The sequence below is a fragment of the Bombus fervidus genome, chromosome 1 (genome assembly GCF_041682495.2).
Source record: "Bombus fervidus isolate BK054 chromosome 1, iyBomFerv1, whole genome shotgun sequence".
Classification (NCBI taxonomy): Eukaryota; Metazoa; Arthropoda; class Insecta; order Hymenoptera; family Apidae; genus Bombus; species Bombus fervidus.
In genome coordinates, this window is record NC_091517.1 from 12,221,179 (window position 1) to 12,245,163 (window position 23,985).

Here is a 23,985-nt window from a genome sequence, read left to right on the forward strand (position 1 = left end):
GAGTCTGAAAAAGATCATTAAAATTATCTCGTTTCATTATTTTATTGACCACACAGCCTTAAAATCTGACCGTACACATGTCATCATACGCCATGTCTATACGCGTACATGATATGCGGAATGTTCGAAAAGCACCGATTTCTTGTCAAGGCTTATCATTAATTGCAAACTCTGTATTAAATATAACTCTATTATACCGCAGGTTTTATTCGTGAAGAAAAATATTAATAACATTATATACTAAAAGTATCTAGATTTCTTTCTTATTTTTCTTCTAAATCGTTTGACCTGACTTGTCACGTTATCGCATATTAATTTCTGTGTAGAAATCGTTTGTTTACAAGACGAGTCGAATAATAAACTAAAATTATAAATAAATCTAAATTAATATTTGATTAAAAATATTGATATAGTAAAAATACATGTATGCGAAAATATTACAATATTACAGTAGATCTATAATTTTAAGTTTATGTAAACTGATATGTGCAGTGGTATAGTTTCTCTGTTAACATTTTTCTTCACGAATTATTTTTTATACCATCTTTTTAAACAACTTTTTTTAAATATTAGTGGTTATGTCGTATTAATTTATTAAAGTTTATTGGTATTTATATATGTGTATATTTATGAATCGTTTATAAGTGCCATTAGTTTTTGTAAATATTAAAGGTGCGGTTAGATATTTTTATTTGAAGAAGTACAGTTTATTTATAACTGCCGATTGATTGCATCATTTAAAACACAACACTAAAATGATCAGAAGAGAAAGACGAAAACAAAAAAGAAAGAGGATAAAATAGAAACAAAGTAGAAAATTTATATTATCTTTCCCAATATAAAAATTATTACAAAAATAAAATACTTCTTATCGTGATTATTTGTATTGTTAAAGAGTTTATATATAAAAGTAGCTTATTACATAACTTATGAGTTATGTATAGTTTACTTAATCTGGCGTTGCAATATGAAACATGATACGGAAGTCATGAATTATTTCAAATTATTTTTGCAAAATAGCATTGTGAAATAGTATTGAAAACTTATTTTGCAAAAGATTCTTATTAATTTATTAAGTTGGAAATATACGATATTTAAGGTATAATATAAAATTAATTCATAAATAAATATATTAATTATAAATAAATTAATCTAGGAATAAATAAAATATCTGAATTATTTACGCATCTTTTACTGCATTTCCAACTTATACGATGTTAATTATTGTCCCACCGCATGTAGGTATTTGCTTTTGTAAAAAATGTCAGGCTGTTTTAATGTCAAATGAAACGTTTTTCAATATATTAATACAGTAAATTATTTTTAGTATATAATTTTTTTCACATATGTATACACCTCAAATTTAAATTGTACGTTGGGAAGTGTAATTATTATATTATAAAGTTTTATTGAACAATAAAAAGCTTATCGTTGTCAAAATTATTATGTCGACAGTTATGTCTCATAAAAATTATGGACCAAGCGACAAATACGTTCTGAAACATACATATAAAACAGAAAATATTGGAAGATAATAAATTATATCGATATATGGTGAATTAGAAAATAATTTTTAAGCGACTCATTGCATTTAAATATGTATGATAAATTCACGTACTATACTTTATTGAAAAACAGGGAAGGGTTGGATTCTAAACAATTGAAGTGAATCTCTTTTCTATATTCCATAAACGAGTATCAACTACATCGTAAATCTCAATACAAAAAATCGTTGTTGTAAAGTTCCTAACCGCGAAATTATCGACAAATGAAAGAAGAAAAATGATGAAAGGAACTGTGACAAGAACGGTGATTTTCCAGCATTCCATACCGACGTTCATTATGTTACATCGCATCTGTCGATCTCACGAAGCTGGGTTTCCGCATTGGTAAATCGCTGTCTTATTCGAAAATCGTCGAACGATTAATAGCAAGCTCAAGGAGAACGACAGATGATATTTATGAGATGTCTTACTATATGCTACTTATTATAGTCGTTTCTTATATAGTTGTATCTGTAATTGTATAGCAATTAAATAAATATCCTGAAACTCTCGATCGTGTAATTCCGTTTTATTTTTATTTTTCGTTCCACCATGGTGCGCAATAGTACCGATCTTCTGCTTTCTCTCTTTTCTTTCTACTATATTTAATTACGAAAATTTATGTATTTGGTGTATTTTTAAAATTTTTTTTGTGATATATTACGATGTACCTGTTGTTACTTTCGTTTTTTATTGGTGCTGATCTATGCCCACATTTTGTCGTTGCATCTTCCTCTTTTGCAAACAATCAGTTTCTCTCTTTGCCTTAGCAGCTCTCTTTCTGGTCTTGCCATTGCATCTTTTGCAAAGGAAGGACGATGGAGCGAAAAGTTACGATAAAAAAATAAGCAATCGCTTTATATCTTACCAGTTACCGACTGATACGCATATGTATTTAAACGTTTTACACGTCAGGCGCTTTCCTTTTACGGACAGGAAATACAGATTGCATTTTTGCTTGGTTTAATTTGACCCTCTGTGACGGTGCTTCTTATTCCGTTCTGGTATATCACGTCTTTAACGAATTCAAACTTTCATAAAAACCAATAAATTTCATTCATGCCTTGCTTGATTCGATCTAAGTGTTCTAAATTCCCTTTTTAGGTTAAATAATTATGTGACTTATTTTCGCTTTCACTTATACTTCATATTTAAGGTATAATTGATGCATGTTATTTAACACTTTCATTGATATTTATAACTTTACGAGTGCATCTGTATTACAATTTCATTACTTCGACATTCATCATGAAATGCAACATCACGTGGTTGGTTGTCTTGCTTTTACATAAACAAGAAATATATTAACGTCGTTTTACTTGGAACTGGAACTTTCTAAACTTTGGATCTGAATTAAATCGAGGTGACGGAATAAGTAAACGAGATTTATTGAATGAAATTGCAATCTAGGTCGGACTTACTGTAAGTTTGTCAATAACCTACAAATTATATTTTGAAATGTATAATGTCTAAAATGTGAAACTTTTGTAACTTTGCATTGAAAAACGTTGCTCTGCCTTTCATCAAACGTTCGATACATTAAAAATATTCGCTTAATCGAGTTATGCGTGATTACTTTCTAGGAACATTTCTGTTGCGTTCACCGTGAGACTCTCGCTATGTTTCGTTAAACACATCGTCAGAAAAAATGTTCCAAACATAGCAAATATTTCGTAATTAGCAGTGGTCGGTTATGCTGCAGTAATCTAGTGTACTTTACAGTTTAGTCACGAAGCTGATATTCTCATAATTGATCCACGTGTATAAGTTCCGTATGTTAAAGGTTATCTCAAGTTTAAAGTAACTTTAAAGTTTCGGTGAATTCGAGCCTACCATAATACTTAATCGATATTCGTTATTCATTGCAGTGTTGTATTTGCGGCACATGCGAACGGGGCCTTTAAACAGAAACTCCTCATTCTTATACGATTTAAATTCATTGTATCGATTGCCGATATCTCGCGTGCATATTTATCTACATTAATTTACTTTCCGGTGAAACAGATTAAGAAGCTATTAACTTCCCTTCTAAAGAATTATAGGATCGTTTTTAATCGTACCCTTATGTATATATCTAAGTTTGTCAAATAATTCAGACGTACAACGATAATAGAATAAAAATAATCCTCTATTGATAACAATAGGTACATCAATACACTGCTAAGTAACAAATCTTCATTTTCAAAGTAATATATTTAATTAAATAGTGTAAAGCAGAGTCGACAATACTTTCATTCGTTGAAAGCGGTGTTTTGCTATCTTTACTACCATTTCAACAATAATCGACTATTATTGGAAACATTTCAACAAGATCCACTACTTAATGGTTGATCTCTTGTTGCACTCTGTGTAAATGGAATCTTTTCATAAACTATAGTCATAAATTCTAATTTCTTCATTAATCGCAATTGAAACCACAATGGGTTCGTCGTAACTAAATAAAGAGCATCGTATCATTCTTTTTCCCCCCTCCATTTAAACGTAAATTACATATTTACAATCGCGAAGCGGTCTCCGTTGGCACTTCAAAACAACGTCACAATTCCTCGACCCCGTTCCACAATTATTAATGACACGAAGAAGAAAATGCTTCGCTTTCGTTAAAGCAAGTAAGGGCAATCATATATGTATTTGAAGGAAATGAAAATTTGCAACAAATATAACGTAAATAATTCAACAATAATGATAGTTCAATAATTCAATACACCATGAAGCTTTTATAGCAATACTGTGTCTTCCCTCCTATGCATTTGTTACAGTGCTTTTCCCCGGAGCACGTCAAGAATCTTATTCAATGTTCTCCAAGAATTTTATCTCGAGGAGAAGCATTTTTATTTGAAGTTTTTCGATATTCCGAAAAGTCGACGCTGAAACCTGTATTCACCAGCGATCGTAACTTTCCTTATTTTTAATTATCGAGTTATAATTGTCGTTCGGCCAGTTGACGTGGAGTTAGAGAATTTTGGAACAGGAACGAATAATCGTATTATTGTTTTTAAGTAGATCAATGTTTTTAATATTAGCGGTATTATCTCCACATCTTCCGGTGTTTGCATACGTTCTATACAAGAATCGCTCCAAAACCGTATTCTATTCGTTTATCTATTAATATATATTATATATATCTTTGGAGAGTTCTATTAATTCTCCGAATCCTGTGTATTATAAATATTAAGAAACATCAATCGAAGCAAAACTAAATATTCTATTTTCTCTTTTCCACTATATCTTCCTCTCTCTTGTTTTCCTTTTCTTTTCTCTTTCCCTAAGAGTAAAGACTGACTGAAAATTATATTAAAAGATTGTTCCCGATTATCGTAATTTGTTGTTCGACGAACATTTTGGAGAGATTCTTGCATTTACACAACGAACGAGATAAACACAGTTGCGAGTGTGTCGCATGATTTTCGATATTCTTTTTACGATTAATTCACATTAACTTCACCAAAACCGATGGTTTTTGTGATCTGACAGGGTCGTGTGAAATTTTCGCAGCACGTTTATTTGCATTAAAAAAGAACAAAACCAGTTAAATGGAATACAAATTTCAAACGTTATTTTTAAACTGTAACAAACTTTCATTGAAACACTCTTGTTTCGTAAAATACAAATGTATTGTTCGAAACAAGGTCCTCCGTAAACATTCACGTAGATCAGCTTTAAGCTTTTATCGTTGAAGTCAATGACCGAAATTGAAAAGTAGATAAATCAAAGATTAAGATAAATTTTCATGTATTATACTTTAGTGAGAATTTTATTAATTGCTGATAAAATATTCAAATATGTTCGTTTCGGGGTAAGTTTTCGCAACTTCTTCAAATCAAACTACATGTATTATAAAATATTATAAACCAAAGGTTTTGCATGGAATTCGAGATACACTTAAGTATCAAGAATTCTTCTTTCAACTTTCCGATTAAAAGCATTGATTTTCCATAGTACGACCCTGTGCAGTAATGTTTAATAATCGGCAAATTAGCTTTGTATTTAACTGTTTCATTTTCCTCCTCCCTTTGCCACCTGGTCGGAAATCTTAACAACTATATTTATATCGTAAAGCATTTTGTATGCGTTTCTCCCGCGATCGTTTGCCACTGCGATCAACGAAGACGCGATCTACGCTCGAAGAGCGAACGATCTAACTCACTCTTATCCTCAATGTCCATTATCTTTTTCAGCGAATAATTGTTTCTCTGAATAGTATAAATCCATAGCTCTATCAATATCATCTCCGGAGGAGTGGGCATTATTTTACGTGTTTCTGTTGCGTGAAAATCTTAAAACTTAAAATACGAAAGCTTAAAACTTACGCAATGAACTCGAACTGACGAGGAAGATCGATAATTTCAATTCGTTCGGTGTCGAAACGAAAAACAGATGTGGTTTCGCTATCAAGTCGAACTGCGTTCAGAATTGATCGGATAATCAGAAGTCGCTCTTCGTAGTGTACGCCTTGTACCGACAATGCCGACACGTAATACGGTTAGACGACTACTAGACAGTAGTAGACAGTAACATTTCACACGGTGCATACGCAGTGGCATCGATCGCGGGTGGACGTGCCGCCACTCGTTTCAAGCCTAATATACATCGAGTATTAGGTTTACAAAACAGATACCCTACTTCATCGTAGGGTTTCAAGGGATGAATCAGTGGTTTCGCAATGGAGAAGGACGTGGGGCATTTGGATAGTTGGAGACGGGATTCTAGGAAAGTTGACAGGGCTGGGAGAAACTAGTTTTACTCCCTTAATTTGTGCCAATCGGCGATCTGCCTCTGCGGTGAGCTACAAACTTCCCTCCAATGATTCAGAGCGGATCCTTGACAATTCGGTCCACCGAATTCGAGTCGTCCAATCACCTAAAAAATGTACAATTATGTGCATAATGGGTACGAGAAATATATTTTTTGTTGATTTTATCTTGTTTACAGAACAGTTTACCGAACTATGATTTCTCTGAAATTAATTGGTTAATTGACAATTATTATAGTTTCTGGAGTGTAAAAGATCAATCACGAGATAAGATGAGACGAGTTCAAAAGAGATTTTAATTCTTCTTCGATTGTATTATTTATAAAAATGTTGTATGTATGTATCATATATATACATATAATTACTTTGACTTTAAAATAGAAAATTAAGTAATTGGGTATTATATAGTATAAGCGTATCTCTAACGGATAGAATAATTATGTAATTAATTAGTTTTAAGTTAATTTCGTCATCTCGCAAGAAAGATCTTCCACTTGAAAGCTGGAAATTCTGAATAATTTACGAAATAATCGGTGATTTATCATTACGTATATTTCCTATTAAATGCGTTTTTCATTATTTCGATGTGTAAACGGATTAAAATCTTTCAAAAAGTTCAAATTTATATTGTTATTACATTTTTTAAATTTTATATTATTATTCTATTGCTCGGTGTTCTTTGTAGAGAAATCGAAACTAAATGATCTGCTATCAGCTTTGTTTCCTTTGATTTTATTTGATTAATCAAATTACTATTTGAATTTATTCGGTATGTTATGGATATAATTTGACCTAATTTCATAGAGTATTTCGTACAGCTAAATAAAAACGTGACATGCGGTAATCATTTTGAAAATTCGGTTTGTTCACGGATTGATTTATCGATCGAACGAGAGTTCGCTATGCTTAGTCAGTGTTATGTTACGTAAGAAAATTATGAAAAATCACGCTACATCGTGCGAGTCTACGACTTTCAGTCGCGTCACGCTATACCTGTCTATAGTGTTACAGTTTGAGGGTCGTATAGTATGATACGTACACACGCATCACTGTATGCATGTGCATGACTTAATTGTTCGATCAATCACATACATTTTTGTTGACTAACACTGGTACGAACGAAATTACCTAGTAGGTATATTCCTAGAAATTTTTAGCTTCGCGTTTTGCATATTGCGAGAAGGATTTGTAACATAATACTACGTTACATCGTAATATCTTTAACTGTAGAAGGAATTCTTAGGTCTTTTTACAGACCTCGCGAAACTGATTTTTCTCTCTACGATTTGCTTTTACACGTTGCTTATTAAAAATGTAACATTATAATTTAAAATTATAATCTAAAATTTAACTTTCAAATTTATTTTAATTTTATTAAATTTTAATATTATAACTTTTAATTTAATTCAAATTAGAATTTCAAGAGATTGACGAATGCAAATGTTACCAATAATCATATACCGTATAACGATTGTTAAAGGTTTTATTTTCATTTGAAAAGAAATTATTTAAAAAATTTCAAACTATAAATAGAAGTCATGAACCAGAGAAATAAAGTTAATTCCAAAATTTTACCTTCATTAATAAAAGACCACTTAAAAATTCACTTCTAACTAGAATAGTAACGAAACGCTAAATAATGCAGTGATTATCCACATATGTATGCATTACCTATAGATCGTGCGCGTGAAAAACAAGTTAGAAATTGATCTTTTGGTGAAGCGCAAGTAATGAATGGTTTCATGGGTGGTGTATAAAAATTGACTGGATAATTCGACGGGTGGTTTTGATTTGAACACAATATATAAATACACGAAACTTTATCGGTAAAGTTACTATATCGAAAATTGTTAATTATTGTTATTTAACTGAGAAATTATTAATCATATACGACCGAGATTGAAATATTACTGTGATATCGGAAAGTTGACGAAACATTTGTTTTACAAATATAACATTTCGTTCGTGAAGGGATGGAAAATAAATAAAATATCTACTCTAATTGCTATATATGTATATAAGAATATATTAGTAATTAAATTATAATTTCTAAGGAGATAAATTTGCAAATGAAAATTGCACGTTGGAGAAATAATCGAATTTACTGATCAAAATGGGAGAACGAAAGTGACACGTAGTAAGCTAGAAACACGGTTGAAGGCACGTACCTCGTTTCTTGTAACGCGATCCCAATCGATCAGCATAAACTCGAGGCTGACGTTGTTAAGACCATCAGCACCGTTCGGAATGTCAAAACCGAATGATTCGTTAAAGACCGGACTAAGGGTGCGTTTCTTCACGCGCGTCTTCCTCTTCGCTATGCGCTGGGAGTTGTACAAAAGATAGATCTTGACGTATGGATCTGCCAGCCCAGTCACGTCCATCTTCGGTAAATTCTGCGCCTTCAGCACAACCACCGTCAATCGGCTGTTGATCGGTTGCCAACAAAGGGAGACTAGTAGCTCACCCCTGCCTTGTGATTGAATCTATAATCACAGACATGATTTCAATCTTTCTTTCACTATAAAATATAACGTTCTTTTTTGACAAGTAAATTGACAAGTCATAAAAAGATAGAGATTTTATACTATTTGTATAGTTATCAAGATATCATTTCTTTTTAATTCCTTCAACGCGACATTTAGAATAGTTCGTAGGAAAGAAAACGCAAAAAGTATGCGAGATAGAAAAAGTATGCAATAGAAATCTATTGCATCGCGCGTTCAAATTTTATTGTATCGAAGTTCGAATAACGCTTTGCTAATAATAATTAGAGCGGGAAGATAAAATTGATCGGATTTTTAGCCTCTTTCTTTTCCTTTTTCTCATCAGGTTTTGCTACATTAACAAACCCGCATCTTTTCCTATTGATATTACGAAAAGTTCTCATGGTTTCTTAAAATATGGCTTTGGGTGATCGATCTGTTTGCTAGATAATTAATTAAATAAAATTCATTCTCGTATCTTTCTTTTTTTTCACGAGGAGCTGTAAAAACGTTAATATACAAATTACGTTAATTTTTCGTAATTTTTGTTCTCCGCATTATCTTTGTTCGCTGTGTTGTGTTGCGTGTGAAAAGGGAGAAAGAATATTTTTCGGAAAAAGGTTTAACGAACGTTTGTTAACGCTAAATGTGAAATTCGACAAAAATTGCAAGCTATTAGTAGAGGAACTTGAAAAAGTTAATTTTTCATTAGTGTTTTGTTTCTTACCTTTAGACTCCTAGGGCATATTTTTCGACACAATGATATCTCCTGGTTATCAGCGTTCTCCAAATCGGGCACCGATGAAAGTGCACATGTCAGTTCACCGATAATATCGTCCCGAGAATATCTATCGAAGCTGAGTACTATAAAGTGCAGACTGATTTTCTGTGAATGATAACGAAAAGATACGTTTCGATGAGATATCTCGATTCGTTTTTTAATTGATCTAATTTTTATATTTATTTATATCTTGAACTCGACTAATTCTAAATTTAGAATATTTATGTCCTGAACTTAATTCAGTTTGAATTTAAAATATTATATATATTACAAAATCTTCATTCTCTTTTTTATCTTTATAAATTCATCACATATATAACAATAACATATAATAATAACATAATTAATGACAATAACTATAATAATAATAATAATAATTAATAATAATTAATAATAATAATTAATAATAATATTAATAATAATAATTAATAATAATAATTAATAATAATATTAATAATAATAATTAATAATAATAACATATAATAATAACATATATCGAAACACGAAACGAAAAAAGAATTTACAAAAGTATTAACGCAACTTAAGTAAGAAATATTGTACCGTATCGTCACTTTAACGTTATAGTCATTGGTTTTAACGTCAATTATTTGTTATCACTTCGTTTCGAGGTGACAATAAAGAAAGTAAATAAGAGTAAGTAAAGAAGTAATCTCAAGCGAGTTATTAGATACCATTGTAATTTCACTTTCGATCGTAATTCTCTATTGTCCATAACAAACTCTTAAAATTCACGCTCTTAACATTTGAATACTATTGAACGTATTAACGACAAATAAAAGCAAAAAGAAATAAACAAGTAAAAATCTGTAATTTAATTGTTGCTTCTAAAAGACAAAAAGTAGAAAGAATTTGTTACCTGAAGCTGGTCCTTCGATATTCCGAAGAACGTGAAATCTTCATCATAGACGGGGTCTCTAGTGTTTCTGAGTACCCTGGTTTTCGCTTGGTGTTGTTTATCCGGCAACAACTTCAATTTCACGTAAGGATCGCTGGTAGCCCTCGCAGGTAGTCCCTTGCAGTTCACCACTGTCACTCCGAGTGCATTTTGTTCGTTTACGTACCGCAATTTGAATACCAATTGACCCATATCGCCTTTGTTATTCTCTGTTCCGTGGTTCTTTTCACGTTCTGTTTTCTCATTGTTCTCAATTTCCGCCTTATCCCGTTCATTCTCGATGCTTAGAGTAACCTCGCCAGAAGGTGTCTGAGCCGGAGTGCCTGCAGTTGATCGAACGAGCAACCGATATTTTAATCATCGATAACCCAGTCTCTTCTAACATGTTAATACGCTGGCTTAGGAATAATCTCTACCAAGCACATTCAGTCATTTAGCAATTTAAGGTAATTTCTATCAACCATATTCATTATTTTACGTGGTTAGTACTTTAGAATTTATTTGTCCTAATTTCTCGTTCTTGTACAGCAAGAATTTTTCCTTCTGCGAGTACTGTCTTTTACGTAGAATTGGAATAAATTTTAAATGAACTTTCAAGAGAGGACGGAAGTGTTGCTTCTGAGTTAAACCGTAGCAAACGTCTTTCAGCTACCAAGGTTGCAGAAAGAAGCTTGTATATATATCTTCACTCGTTTTTTACGACGCGATACCGACGGCTAAATTAGTCAAATGTTTGATAGTAAAAGTAAAGATGTTAAAATTTATCCGATTCTTGTATCCAATTATGGAAGTAATAACCGGAGGTATTAAATTTTGTACAAGTTAAATGGTTATCAACGTGTTACCCCTTAACGCTCGTGTTATTCAGCTAATAGTTCAAAGCGCACAAGCACGTACCAACCGCTAACCAATCATTTTTAATTCATTCTCCGTACAAATAAACAATCACGTTTTCGTATTTATAAGAAAAACGCTTACTTTTTCATTTCCTACCTTGTGTTTTGCATTTTGTCGTATTATAAACGTAAGATATAGAATTAAAATTACAGAAGAATGCATTAATATATAGCCAGGAAATAATTCCGCTGAAAACAAAATTGTGCATTTTCGACCGACTCGATTGTTAGATTAGAAAAGGGTGTTAATAAACGTACTTGAACGAAGATTTATACCTGTACCCTGAGGTGTTCTTGGCTGTGATCCAGGATTCGACGACTGGGATCCGGTCGGGCTGGGCGTCTGTCCTCCTGAACCAGGAGGACTCTTGGCTAGTCCGGTCGGGCTTGGACTCTTCTTCAGGTAGTGGCTGGTACTACCGGGACTTTTAACTGCCGTCGGTTTTCTGTGGGGCGGCCTGAACGCCAGGGACTTGTCGGAGTTCAGCTTGGTGTGTTCACGACGTCGTTGACAAAGCCAGCAGGTCATGGCGACGGCGCAAAGTAGGAAAACGGCTATACATAGTGCGACTACGCTCGTCGTCGACACTGAAATTCACGCATATTTTTCCTTGAAATTCTATTACTTTTTACTTATCGGCAGTTTACTGAATTTTTGTTTTTAATACGCGTTTCGCTTATGGACGATCATTAAGGAGGAATTAGCAATCGAGTATGTGTATTTTATGTTTAAAATTACTGTACTTACATGCGTATATACAAGTATATGACGTTGGAAGGTATCAATCGTATTTCTTATATTATATTTCTTATATTTTGTAAATATGCGTTGTATTTTTTAATTTTCGTATCTTGCTCTTAAGATCTCAACTTACGACAAAGATTAAACACATCTTTCTTTTCTTAATTTAACATTCTCAGTTTTATATTTTAACCTACTCTTCTCACTGATTATAAAAGAATATTTTTTAATTTAGTTTCTTATCGCGTGTTTTAATTCCATTACGCGCTTGAATGTAAGTGGCAACCGGTTGTAGTTAATGAGAACTACAGACCAGGAAAAAATCTATCTAAAATCTGTAGTTATATTTTTTGCGCAATTAACACCGAAGAAATTAATTCGTACGAAGACGAAAATATATATCGATCAGAGAAGATTTGAATTTCCTAGGAAGGTTAGCCTCTCATTGCTGACTAATAGCAAACCCTGGCAACGTTGAATCATCGTGACAACGTGTGCGTCTTATTTGCTAGTTTAATCAAACCTCGTAAACGTCACGAATCGATCAAAAATAAGAGGAGTTCCAATAAAAGTCACGCGATATTGCTAAAATACAATTTATGCTATTTTTATATCTGTCCTAATAACGTTTTCGTTGAAATGTTATAAGAAACACTCGAATTTCATCCCTTGTTCTGGCTGTTGTTTTTAAGTTTATACTCTATTACGAATAACATGGTTATCAAGTTTCCCTATAACGAGTTATGGAACCGTATGGGTTCGCAACGTCGACCCCAAAACATCCCAAAACAGCATCAACTGTCGAATCTACGTATATATGTGAACTAATTGATACTGATAATACAAGCATCGACTGACAAATATCACATGTTGTTGTGTGTCGTTATCCGTAAAATCAATCATCCTCTATTATATGCATACATCGTCGAATTGAAGCAATTTATTAAATCATTCATCAACCATTGCGATTACATGTATTATTCTAAAGTAGTTAGTTTACGTAGACTCATCTATAAGCAGTTAACAGTACGAAGCAACGAGAACAAATTCGAAAGTAATTTACTTCGATTCAACTACAAGCAGCTACAAACAACGAGAAGAAATAAAATAAAAGTGATCGCAATCGATGGAAACACCCAGTCACGAAACGCACAAGATTACGCGGTGTAACAGCTGTCTGCGGTTATCGGCGCCACGATTTCCTCGATCCTGAACCAGTGTCCCATTCGAATCAGTCGAATGGCATCTTCGAAATCGAATTATCCCCGAAAGAAGGAGAAGCGATGCACGATGGTGTAATCGCGTAAATCGAGCAAAGAGCTCGGAATCGTGGTTGCGAAGGAGGATCGATGTCGGTTGAATCACGAGGATTGCCCGGTTCGAAGAAGATACGCAAAAAAGGCTAGGACAAGTTGAATTTCACGTAAACGTGGTCCACTCACCGAAATCGACAGGTTGAATCACAGGTCCGTCTTCCGTCACTCTTGAAACCATGTTCGGCCACGTTTTCCTCCGTCTATTTGGACGCTTTTATCCGCGTAAGTTACTCGGCCACGACGCACTGAACGAATATTTACGGCGTGCGGACCGTTCGTGGTATTCTGAGGCGACCATCGGACGAAATGCTCCGATCAATAGTAACGTCCGGGGCTTGCGCGGAATAGACGTCGCTGGAAAAGGAACCAACGACGACCACGACGCCGACGATCAAGACGGTGACGACGACCATGACGCCAGGGACAATGCTGTTTCGATGGTCGTACGACGAAAGAAGGACCCCCGTCCCTGCAGGTAACGAAGGATTTCACAGGATGATGCACTTGAGGGGAAGTGGCGCAACCAGGGGTCGAATCGACGGGATATCGATTGTTGGAGTAGCTTGGTTTTAGAACTGATATTCTGAGAAACGATAGGATGACTAGTTTTTATTACCCACGAAGGATGACTCACGATGGAAGAGGGATTTAAGGGAAAGGGAAAAGGAATTAAAAGATTTGTGCGCGTTTCTGATAATCCTGGGATTTTGAAGTCCGAGAGTTAAGGTGGTGTTTTGTTTTTGACGTGTCACGGTGAGCGTGATATGATTGAGAAACAGTTTGGAGATAGCTAGGACTGAATGATAACACCTTTTATGTAATTTTGATTTAGCGTAAAGAAATTTCCTTTTTCTTATTTTTAGGATCGATACCCCTCTATATTTTTAATATAAAGTATCGATATAAATATGTATGTTCCTTTTATCGTTTAGTCATTACGTTGAAAGCATATTCATACGGTTTTGTAACCGTCAAAATATTTCATCGTGGAATTCATTTTTGTTTTTGCAATGTAAGGCCAATACCGACCCGGGGAACGTACTGATTTTTAAGGAAACAATAGGTAATATTTATCTATATTTATATTTGGGCGTGGACTACAGGTACAATGGACCCTTCTGCATGAAACTGACGTACTTACATATTTATAATTTAAATGTTTTGTTTTAACAATCTCCATTGATACGTTTTGAAATATCGATAAAAATATTGTGATATAGTAATACCGAAGAAATTATTATATAAATACTAATAATATAGAAATTTTGCATGTTTAGGAAGAATTATGTCGTGATATTTTTAATTATTTACTTCGGACGATATTATTATCATATTTATATTAGTTATGTTTATTAAAGTTAATTTATTTTCACCCCTTCCGTAAAATGGAGAAAGCATCAAAGTCGAAGGGAAAGGTGAGACTAAAAGTAAAACTGTAACTTTAATCCACTTCCCGCGAGTTCTGTTTTGAATTATCGATCTACATTACAGTTAACATACGGAAGATAAGTCTCTATGAGTCATCTATCACCTCAAACCTTCTAATTAAGTGAATAAATTAACATTCGTATGATGGCACGAATCACGCATAAATTGCGAAGTTTATGTTACTAATTAAATTAGAACGTCATATTCCTTGCATTTATAATCTCAGAAATATATGTCAAATATACGTATATAAACAATTTCTTTGTCTAAATTGAAGAAATTTGTTAAAACCGCCCAATATTTTAGAAATATATCTCTTGCATTTTGAAAAATTTTTCTTCGTACCAAATTTGTCCAAAACTTATTCATACAAATATCATTTTCACTGGATCGAAATATTGATGAAGGCCGTGTAGCGCATATATACGAGTGTATTCGTAACTATGAAATATTTTTGAGAATCGAATACTAACCTTCTCATTCACGCGGACACGTTCGTATTTTCTGTGTCCGAAAACACAAGCGATGATGTTCGACGTGAAAATAAATTTCCGTAAAATATCGTGTACGCAGAGCGCGACACGGCGCGTGCACATCTACTACATTTTTTAAACGAATTGGGATTACGTGAGTGACAGATAACTGCTTTCATTTTCAAGCTTTTATAGAAATTATTACTAAATCTTTAACGATCGCGTAAATCTTTCTTTTTTTTAGGAAAGAATAGAATAAATTTTCAATCAAAATAAAGAAATTCATTCGAATCTTATTAATAATTGGTTTTTATATATACCTTTTACGTAAATGCATTTCTTCAAAAAGTTTATCTATGATAATTTTATACTTTTCTACTTATAATCTTCATTTGTAATCGTTATTTTATTTCGTACAATATCGATATTTAGTTTTATTGTTTGACGTTTTAATTTTTACTTTTATCTTTAGATTACTCTTTTGGTATGATCTATAAAATGATCTATAAAATATTATGGTGTTAAAAATAAAACAATTGTATTTGACAGTTATTTCTAAAAATAGTTATTAATTTTAAATCATTGGTATTTTTAGCGACATATTATTGATAGGAAATTTAGAATCTCTTTAAATACAAATTATATTAAGGACTATCGTATAAACGAACTTTGATCATTCCGTTAACTATAATTTAAGCAGATAACCGATAAAAGTGATGACTCGTTTAATTATCTTAACAAATTGGAAGAGTCCGACCATTTGAGGATAAGAGTTAGCTTTATTATCAGCCGTCTTCGTCAATTACATCATTGCTATCTTATCTGTTATCCGCCTATGACGTCATTAGACTTGAATAGAAGCATGCGCGTTTCTATCACGAGGTTACAGCGCCATGATACGTGAAAACACTTTACCTGGGCGCATGTTTATCCACGCTTAACCAATGGGGCCAACGTAATGTTGTTACGTCATCGTTGATAGAACGCGTGTATATAGGAAACTTCAAAAGTGGCGAGTATAATTTTAAAAGTACTAATATTCAGGAGCTTCTAAATGGTCATATAAATATTGATGGTATAATATTCTTCCATAATAGTCGTATTTTCACGTTATCGTTGACGCAGTGTGGATATACAGGATGCTTAAAAACTGGAAAAAAATGTGTACCAAAATGATGAGAGAAATCATTTGAATTATTATCTCGTTTGTTTTGCTTCCTGCATTACATATCTTTTACGAAACTTCGTCATTTCAACTGCATTGATAGAAGCACATATGCACGTTAACCACGGAGCAGTTGTATCATTAATATAATAGCAAATACTATAATACGTAAAATAGTGATAAATTGAAATGTGACGTTAAGTTTATCATTTACTATTCTACCGCACCTTGATCTTTTTTTTATCGCCTCTCAGTCTGATACCAATGATCGAAGTGCAGTTGAATAGTACACAACGAATCTAACGCCACCTTATATTTTATCACTGCTGGGCCTGATAGCTAAGATCAAAGTGTAGAAAAACAGTAAATATTGAATTTTACATCACTTTCCAATTCTCTTTGAATCATAACCTCTCTTTTAGATTTTTCAGCGCGAGAGTAACAAGCGCCGTTGTCAATAATCTGTTTGAAATGGCCTGTAGCATCGTTCTACCAGCACTGCGTCAGTTGGTATGTGCGCAGAAGACAAATATCGAATGGTACGTAGTAACGTGGACTCGTAACTACGATCAGACCGGCTTTTACGAGCAGCTCGATATAGCCGCGCTGCGTGTGCTCAGTGTGTGGAACAAGAACGACGGATGAACGACCGTATGTTGGACGATCGCATATCTATCTCCGAACGTCACTGGAATAATTAATAAATAAAGAAACAAGACGAATTTATAAATCAAGTGACCGCGAAAGGTGTGACCGTGTCGCAACAGACATGGGACTAAAGGATTTCCGAATAATCTACGACAATCCTTGGGGGACTTATTATCCAGGACAGACCGTCAGTGGAAATATCATCGTGGTATTAAACAGTACAAAGAAGATTCGTGGTATGTTATGCATATTAGAAAGTATTGTCGAGCGACTCAGTCAGACGATGTTATTTTCGGATGAGTAATATGTGATAGTATATACTCGATTAGTAATATCTAGAGATCGACAGGTGTTTCTAAGTGTTCGAGATACGCGACATTCATATGCTTTCTTTCCGGGCAGATCATGATGTGTAATGCATTTTGTAGATTCGAGGATATATGCCGTATTAGAAAATAAGGAGAGGTAGCGGTAATAAGTAAGTACGAAGAAGCAACGAGAATTATTTGTAGTATTCTTCCTTTAGTTAGATAATTTAAACGAAGAAAGATCTGTAATTTAAATGAAAAAGGTCTTTGAAGAATTAAAGAATGACTATAAACATTTCGTACATTTAGAAAAGTAAGTTTTGCTCAACTTTAAATAGCAAAGGAATAAGTGAAATTATTTAGTATTTTCTATTAAGGAAATATTGTTAAATTATTTCTCATCTGTAAGAATTCTAAAAAGTTAAAGCGAATGTGGAACAAAGAACTATTACTTGAGTGTGGGAGAAACTATGTATAATATTAGATGCATTCTCCGTATACTGCTTATGTAGGAGCATGTTCTATTCTAAGTTTCCTTCTAATTTCGAAATGATATTCGATGTATATTGTCGAGCTCCTGTCGCCGCATTCCTGTGGAGAATATTTTTTTCTTCTTTGTAGTAAGGTGTAGTTTAATTATAGCACGACCATACACACCCGCACAGTGGAAATGAACAGTGGCGATCGGCCGTGGAACACTTGTTTTCGTCACGCTGTATTGTATTACTATATTACATATAACATTATTCTTCTAATTACTTTACTATAGCTAATATCCCATTTTAGTATTGGTACTATTTCTTCGTTGTAATATTATTTAATATCATTATTTGCTATTGTATTACAGTCTCACATATGACAGAGTATTGTTATTAATTTAATTTTTCTGAAATTTGTATATATCATTATTGCTTATTTTTGCTAATTATTTTTATGATTTTATGTCTTATTACCTTTTATTCTCGTAACATTTTTAACAAATCACGAACGTTTCTTCTATAAGCGATGCTATTTATATTTTAAATTTATGTCAGCCACATAGAAATATTCTATAGGATTCTCTCGTGATGCGATATTCTTGACATTTATTTGACGTTGATGTAATGTTTTATTAACATCGACTTGCGGTTGGCTCGCGGTTAATTTTACACCATTATCTCATTGTTAATGGTAATTTCAAAAATGTGTCACTTTCTGTTTAAACCGAGCAATGTGAAACGCCTTAAATAATTGAAAGTATGAAGCTCTGATAATTTTGTTATTCAGAGTTATCTGAAATCGAGTTAAACGTTAGAACCATACAAGGCAATGTACACTATCACATATTATATATACATTTATATCATATGCAATGAAATGAAGTAACAAAACTATTTAATTTCAATATTAAATTACATCTATATTACCTAGAGCAAAGATGTGAAGAAAGTAATAATCAGTTTTCAATGTTCTCAAAAACAATACCTCAATCTTACTCATATTGTATCGAAGTACAATTGTATTCAATTGTACTTAAATCAATATGTGATTTCAACTAGATAAATTTAAAAGCCATTACCGTATGCAGTATGGAACTAAGATTGATGAATTTAAACTATACGTAATTTCTCTTTATAGTGTAGAATGTCATATGTATACGATATTCTATAATTTATGTAAGAGAAGTATCAATGGATTAATAATATAATATTTAACAATTTCATTATTTTTCTAGGCATATGCGTAAAAATAAAAGGTGTAGCAAACACATGTTGGACAACGGACAAACAGGATATGGATGAGAGAGGACAGTACAGAGATGGAACTCAGACAGTCACCGCACATGAAGAATACTTCGATACAAAGTATTATCTTGTTGGATCAGCTTCTGGTAAAATTTTACCTTAAATTATTTCATTGGTTAGAACTTTTATTGGAAAAAGTAATAAATTTTCTTTAGGAGGTGAAATCGAGATACAAGGTGGCGAGCATAAATTCCCGTTTCAATGTATTTTACCCATGAATTTACCCAGCAGTTTCGAATCCGATTTTGGCCACGTTCGGTATACAGTCAAAGCGACTCTAGATCGCCCTTGGAAATTCGATCAAGAAGTAAAGAGCCCCTTTACAGTAGTGGCGCCTTTTGACCTTAATCAAGAAGTAAGGTCCTTGGTACGTATTCATCAGAAAATTCTCCATTCAGTGAAAATTTAGTGAACGTTTCATGATTGAAACTGAAGCTACGAATAATTGACATTCGTTAAACAGTTATGGGAACACTCAGTTCCTTAAAATTTAGCATACATTTCGAAGTAGAAAATTAAATCGAGAGTGAAATTTTTCATATTTAAAATTTATAAAAAATGCAGCAAAATTATGTTTCATAGTTTAACTTTTGCACATACAGTTGATCTAGTAAAATTTTATTATAGTATAAAGAAACGCATACATTTTCAGGAAAAAGTGCAAGTAGAAATGAGTAAGACGTTTTGCTGCTTATGTTGCGGAACGCCTTCATTAACTGTTAACTATTCGTTACCAGTGAGGGGATACGTACCAGGTCAAATAATGCCAATAAAAGTGAATGTTGAAAATTTGTCAGGAGTCACTGTGGAGACTATAAAACTCATTTTGTGTAAGGTATATACAGTTTGATGATGCTGATAAATATGCAATATCGGTGAAAATATTTCGAGATAATAATGGAATCACATGAAGTCTAGATCGTGACTTTTCGGGCTACCACACCGACCACTGATACTAAAACGGAGGAAATTGTGATAGCAGAAGTTGCCAAAGGACCCTTCGAAGGACACGGAACTGCAGATTATGAACAGAAGCTCGATATCCCTCCACTTCCTCCATCGAACTTGACGAATTGTGGAATTATTGATCTGGAATATAATCTTAAAGTCGTAGCTTGTGTCTCAGGATGGTTAGTATATGTTACCTTATGCAGAATATTTTATTTGCGAATTAATTAATTTTTATATACACAAAAGTTATTAATTTGTATACTATTAATTTTACTATAAGAAAATTTTTTTTAACGTTACATGTTTCAAGTGAAATTAAATACATGCGCTATTACATTTGTGAAGCATTATAAATAAATTAGTGTTATTCACTATTTGTATGATACGATGATACTATAACTCATCGAGTAATCTGCAAAGAATGGCAATTGAACGACACAATGGAAAATTGGCCCTATAAAACCGATTCTAGTTGCTCGTTAAAATGTTTTTGAATGAGTTAGAGCGGTTGATTCTATGTTAGGTACCATCGAAATTTGACGCAGAACAGTCTTATATTCGTGGGTACGGTGCCATTAGTAAATTATCAAACTCCAAGTGCTCCATCGGCCGAAGGATATCCACAACCCTCAGAAATTGGATGGACGACGACAGGAATTCCAGTTTCAAGCGTTGACGGAAGTCCACCATCGAATTTGTACCCTAATTTGCGTAAGGATATTTTCATGTATTTCTTATAATTATATAGTTTTAATGAATTAAATTATTGCGTTCCAAGAAAGGATATAGTTTAACGGTAGTTAATGTATAAAATTATATAGCTCCACCATCGTACGAAGAATCAACCAATGGTGCTAGAAGTCTGTGGGAACGTGGTGAATCCGAATATATTTTTGGTGTGTCGAATCGTTTCGCGCCAAAATATCCCGTGTTCAATTTTGCGGCGAATCAGTAAACAACGAAATGAAATAATTTGGTGCTTTGTTTTGAGAAAGAAAAGCGAAAGTCATACACGCGTTATATTACAGTCTGTAAAACAGATTCTAGGAGCTTTGATCAAAATTAGGAGCTCGCGATTATGTATGTTGTTTAAGCTGATAGCCTGAATTAAGAGTTGTTAAAGCACGCCTTGTTTAACTTTTTTTAAAACAGAAGGATGCGGACAAAATAATTAACCAAAGCAAATCCCAAGAAAATAATTATTTAAAGCATAAGAATGACAGTATAATTTAATTTATGTAATTTCTCATTAGGGATATTACTTTTTGATTGAGATGCGAGTTGGTCATATACCACTAATGTCAAACATTGTAATTAGTTTTGAAGGTTGCATTTCTGCAACGAAACAATCGTTCTTATTAATTAAGGCGCACAATTAGAAAATACTCAAAATGCAAAAAAATACTATGCATATTTTTCTATGATATTTTTCGTAGAAATGATTACAATCTAAAGCAATATTTAACATTTTTAAACTGCCGATACGAGAACATTTAGCTTTTACGATAATTTGTTCGAGTCACATTTTTATATGTATTTAATTATATGCTATAATTAGTTATATCAATATATTGTGTATAATGAAGATACAAATCCCAAAATTTGTATTTGTATCTATCTTGTTGTTAATAAAACGTTCTTTTTCATATATTTACGATATTTAATTATATACTGTCGAATTATATTAACTGTCATTAAGGGATAATTGCTGTCATCTGGTATCGCCTATATATAAGTACAGGCTTGACTTCATATGCCAAATTGATTAAACGTTATAGTTACTAAATTATTGCAAAAAATTCTACATAAGTAAGTAGAATGCAATTAGGGTACAATCGTTTACTGTGCAGGCATTAGTTTCCATTCTAAGATAAATATTTTCATTAATTTGATATTTGTAAGTATACTACTATACTTGATTAAGTTTTATTTCATATTATCTTTTCGTATAATAAAGTAATCAATTTTAGAAATAAATAAATATCTCCTATCTATAATTCTTGTCCTTCGTGTGTTATTATTTTTTATTATTGTTATTCTATCAATATATTTAATAAAATATACGAGTAAAACATTTCGGAAATGTTATATACCATTGCATGCTCAACAGATTACAATTATATTCATTTCATTTCTGATCTTACTTTTCAGTCTTGTACTTTAATAAAGTCCCAGTTACTCAACCTTATCCGTGTAGGAATGTTCTTACCTACTGCAGTTACGGTAGACGCGTAAATGTCTGTCCGAGAATTAAACGAATAACTCTCTCCAATAAATTAAAATCAATTTCTTAAATTAAAAATGAATTAAACAAATGAAATGAATGTCTTCAAATAATTGTAAATTAATCAAAATTTTTAACGAACTAAAATTTCTCGTTCTATCGACGCCTTTCGTGTAATTATAGTTACTTAAAATTTTAAGTTTCAGTATATGTAAACTATAATAGCATATAGCAATTTATCAATTAAATTAGCTGATCACTTCTTTCGTTCATGAATCTAATTCCATCGAAAAATGAATAATATAACTGTGTTAAAAATAAAAACGCTTTATATCTTATTCTCTGGTCACGACATGGGCGTTCAAGGTGTCTATTGATTTCACGTTAATCATGTTTTGTGGAAAGATCTCTATCGATAACTTCGTCATATCGAGGAATGATTCGTCACACACGGTATTTCTTATCTATTTGCTGCATCTAGACAATACATGATTCGATATCGTGCTGCTACATTTTTATTGCGGAACGGATCCTATCAGTGGTACAACGTTAAATTCGATTCACGGGGTCACCTTATTTTTCAAGTTTCAACTTTAAAACGATAGAACCGTTGTGTTTTCCCTTTGATTTTATAGCGGAATTGCGTATTATTTAAATCGAAATGAAACACCGGAGAGTTTATAGAAAATAATTTTTGTCGCTAACAACACAATTATTATTTGGAATTTTTCATTTGAAATGAACTCGAAAAGATTTTCTTGTGTTCACAGTAATGAGATTGGCCTTTAATACTTGTTCTTAATGAATCTGTATAAATATTTTCGAGTTGTTTCGTCAACTGACCACTACTATCCCTTCCACTCCTCTCGGCTCACTAAGCCTTGATTTGCTAACTGGCCGCGAACTCTCAGAAGTATGATGTGTAGCTTTCAACTAATAATATATAAAAATAAGGAAATATAAATATTTCCTTATTTTAAACTACTAATAAAATAACACAATTTCATTTTCGTTTTTTCTACGCGTATCAATTATTTTAATTCTCTACTAAATTTTCGTTTATTATTTTTAGAAACAACTTTAATCACTTTATTACCCGTGTATATATTAGGTATATACAAACTGTATAAGTTTAGGTATATACAAACTGTATAAGTTTAGGTATATACAAATTAGGTATATACAAATATTTTTGTAGAAATTCGTATAGTGCTGTTCATGAATGGACGGACCTTCGATTGGACCAGAGAAATTTGAATAGAAATGATATCGAGTACGGTTACACGTAACTTAAATTCTTTATTAACTATTATATGCTAATATAGCTAGCATATCCCTTGATCTTTTCTACTTTTGTTCCTTCTAAATTAGAGCGAAAATTATATCTTACATACAAAAGCTAGGAAAAATCAGACAGAATCAGAATTGCACATCTAATTCAATGCACAGTGGTGACAAAAAGTATTTGTGTATACTCTTATTTCCTAATGACACATTTTTTTTGCAGTCACATGAAAATACTATTGTACGAAATGACACGAAATTTGATATGCTCGAACTTAACTAGTTG

General features: G+C 32.6%; 2 protein-coding genes across 5 annotated transcripts; one reads left to right on the forward strand and one right to left on the reverse strand.

Annotated features, from left to right (window-relative positions):
• Positions 1-23: 23 nt before the first annotated feature.
• On the reverse strand, positions 24-13,911 carry Syt4 (Synaptotagmin 4). Of its 4 annotated transcripts, XR_011799682.1 has the most exons (8): positions 13,561-13,911; positions 11,653-11,964; positions 10,442-10,803; positions 9,511-9,669; positions 8,466-8,783; positions 2,413-6,404; positions 2,216-2,343; positions 24-2,143 (listed from the first exon to the last, which is right to left on the reverse strand). XR_011799682.1 is itself a non-coding variant. In XM_072002001.1 (6 exons), exons 1-6 carry the CDS (start codon positions 13,610-13,612, stop codon positions 6,285-6,287), a joined length of 1,323 nt encoding a protein of 440 aa, XP_071858102.1. In that variant the 5' UTR covers positions 13,613-13,911; the 3' UTR covers positions 24-6,284. The 4 variants fall into 4 exon arrangements, 1 of the variants encoding a protein (XP_071858102.1); XR_011799681.1 differs by having other exon boundaries at positions 24-2,343; XR_011799680.1 differs by having other exon boundaries at positions 2,216-6,404.
• A 2,513-nt stretch (positions 13,912-16,424) lies between these two features.
• On the forward strand, positions 16,425-21,841 carry LOC139986587 (arrestin domain-containing protein 17). Its single transcript, XM_072002028.1, has 7 exons — positions 16,425-17,384; positions 19,171-19,326; positions 19,396-19,607; positions 19,893-20,075; positions 20,159-20,370; positions 20,715-20,902; positions 21,013-21,841. Exons 1-7 carry the CDS (start codon positions 17,270-17,272, stop codon positions 21,144-21,146), a joined length of 1,200 nt encoding a protein of 399 aa, XP_071858129.1. The 5' UTR covers positions 16,425-17,269; the 3' UTR covers positions 21,147-21,841.
• The last annotated feature ends 2,144 nt before the right edge of the window (positions 21,842-23,985 follow it).

Coding starts and splice junctions, on each gene's coding strand:
- Syt4 (XM_072002001.1), bottom strand. CDS start 13,612: ATGGTTTCAAGAGTGACGGAAGACGGACCTGTGATTCAACCTGTCGAT. Junction 10,804..11,652: donor AAGAACACCTCAGGGTACAG/GTATAAATCTTC, acceptor GATCAACTGCAG/GCACTCCGGCTCAGACACCT. Junction 6,405..8,465: donor ATCGCGTTACAAGAAACGAG/GTACGTGCCTTC, acceptor TACATTTTTTAG/GTGATTGGACGACTCGAATT.
- LOC139986587 (XM_072002028.1), top strand. CDS start 17,270: ATGGGACTAAAGGATTTCCGAATAATCTACGACAATCCTTGGGGGACT. Junction 19,608..19,892: donor ATCAAGAAGTAAGGTCCTTG/GTACGTATTCAT, acceptor ATACATTTTCAG/GAAAAAGTGCAAGTAGAAAT. Junction 20,076..20,158: donor TAAAACTCATTTTGTGTAAG/GTATATACAGTT, acceptor CATGAAGTCTAG/ATCGTGACTTTTCGGGCTAC.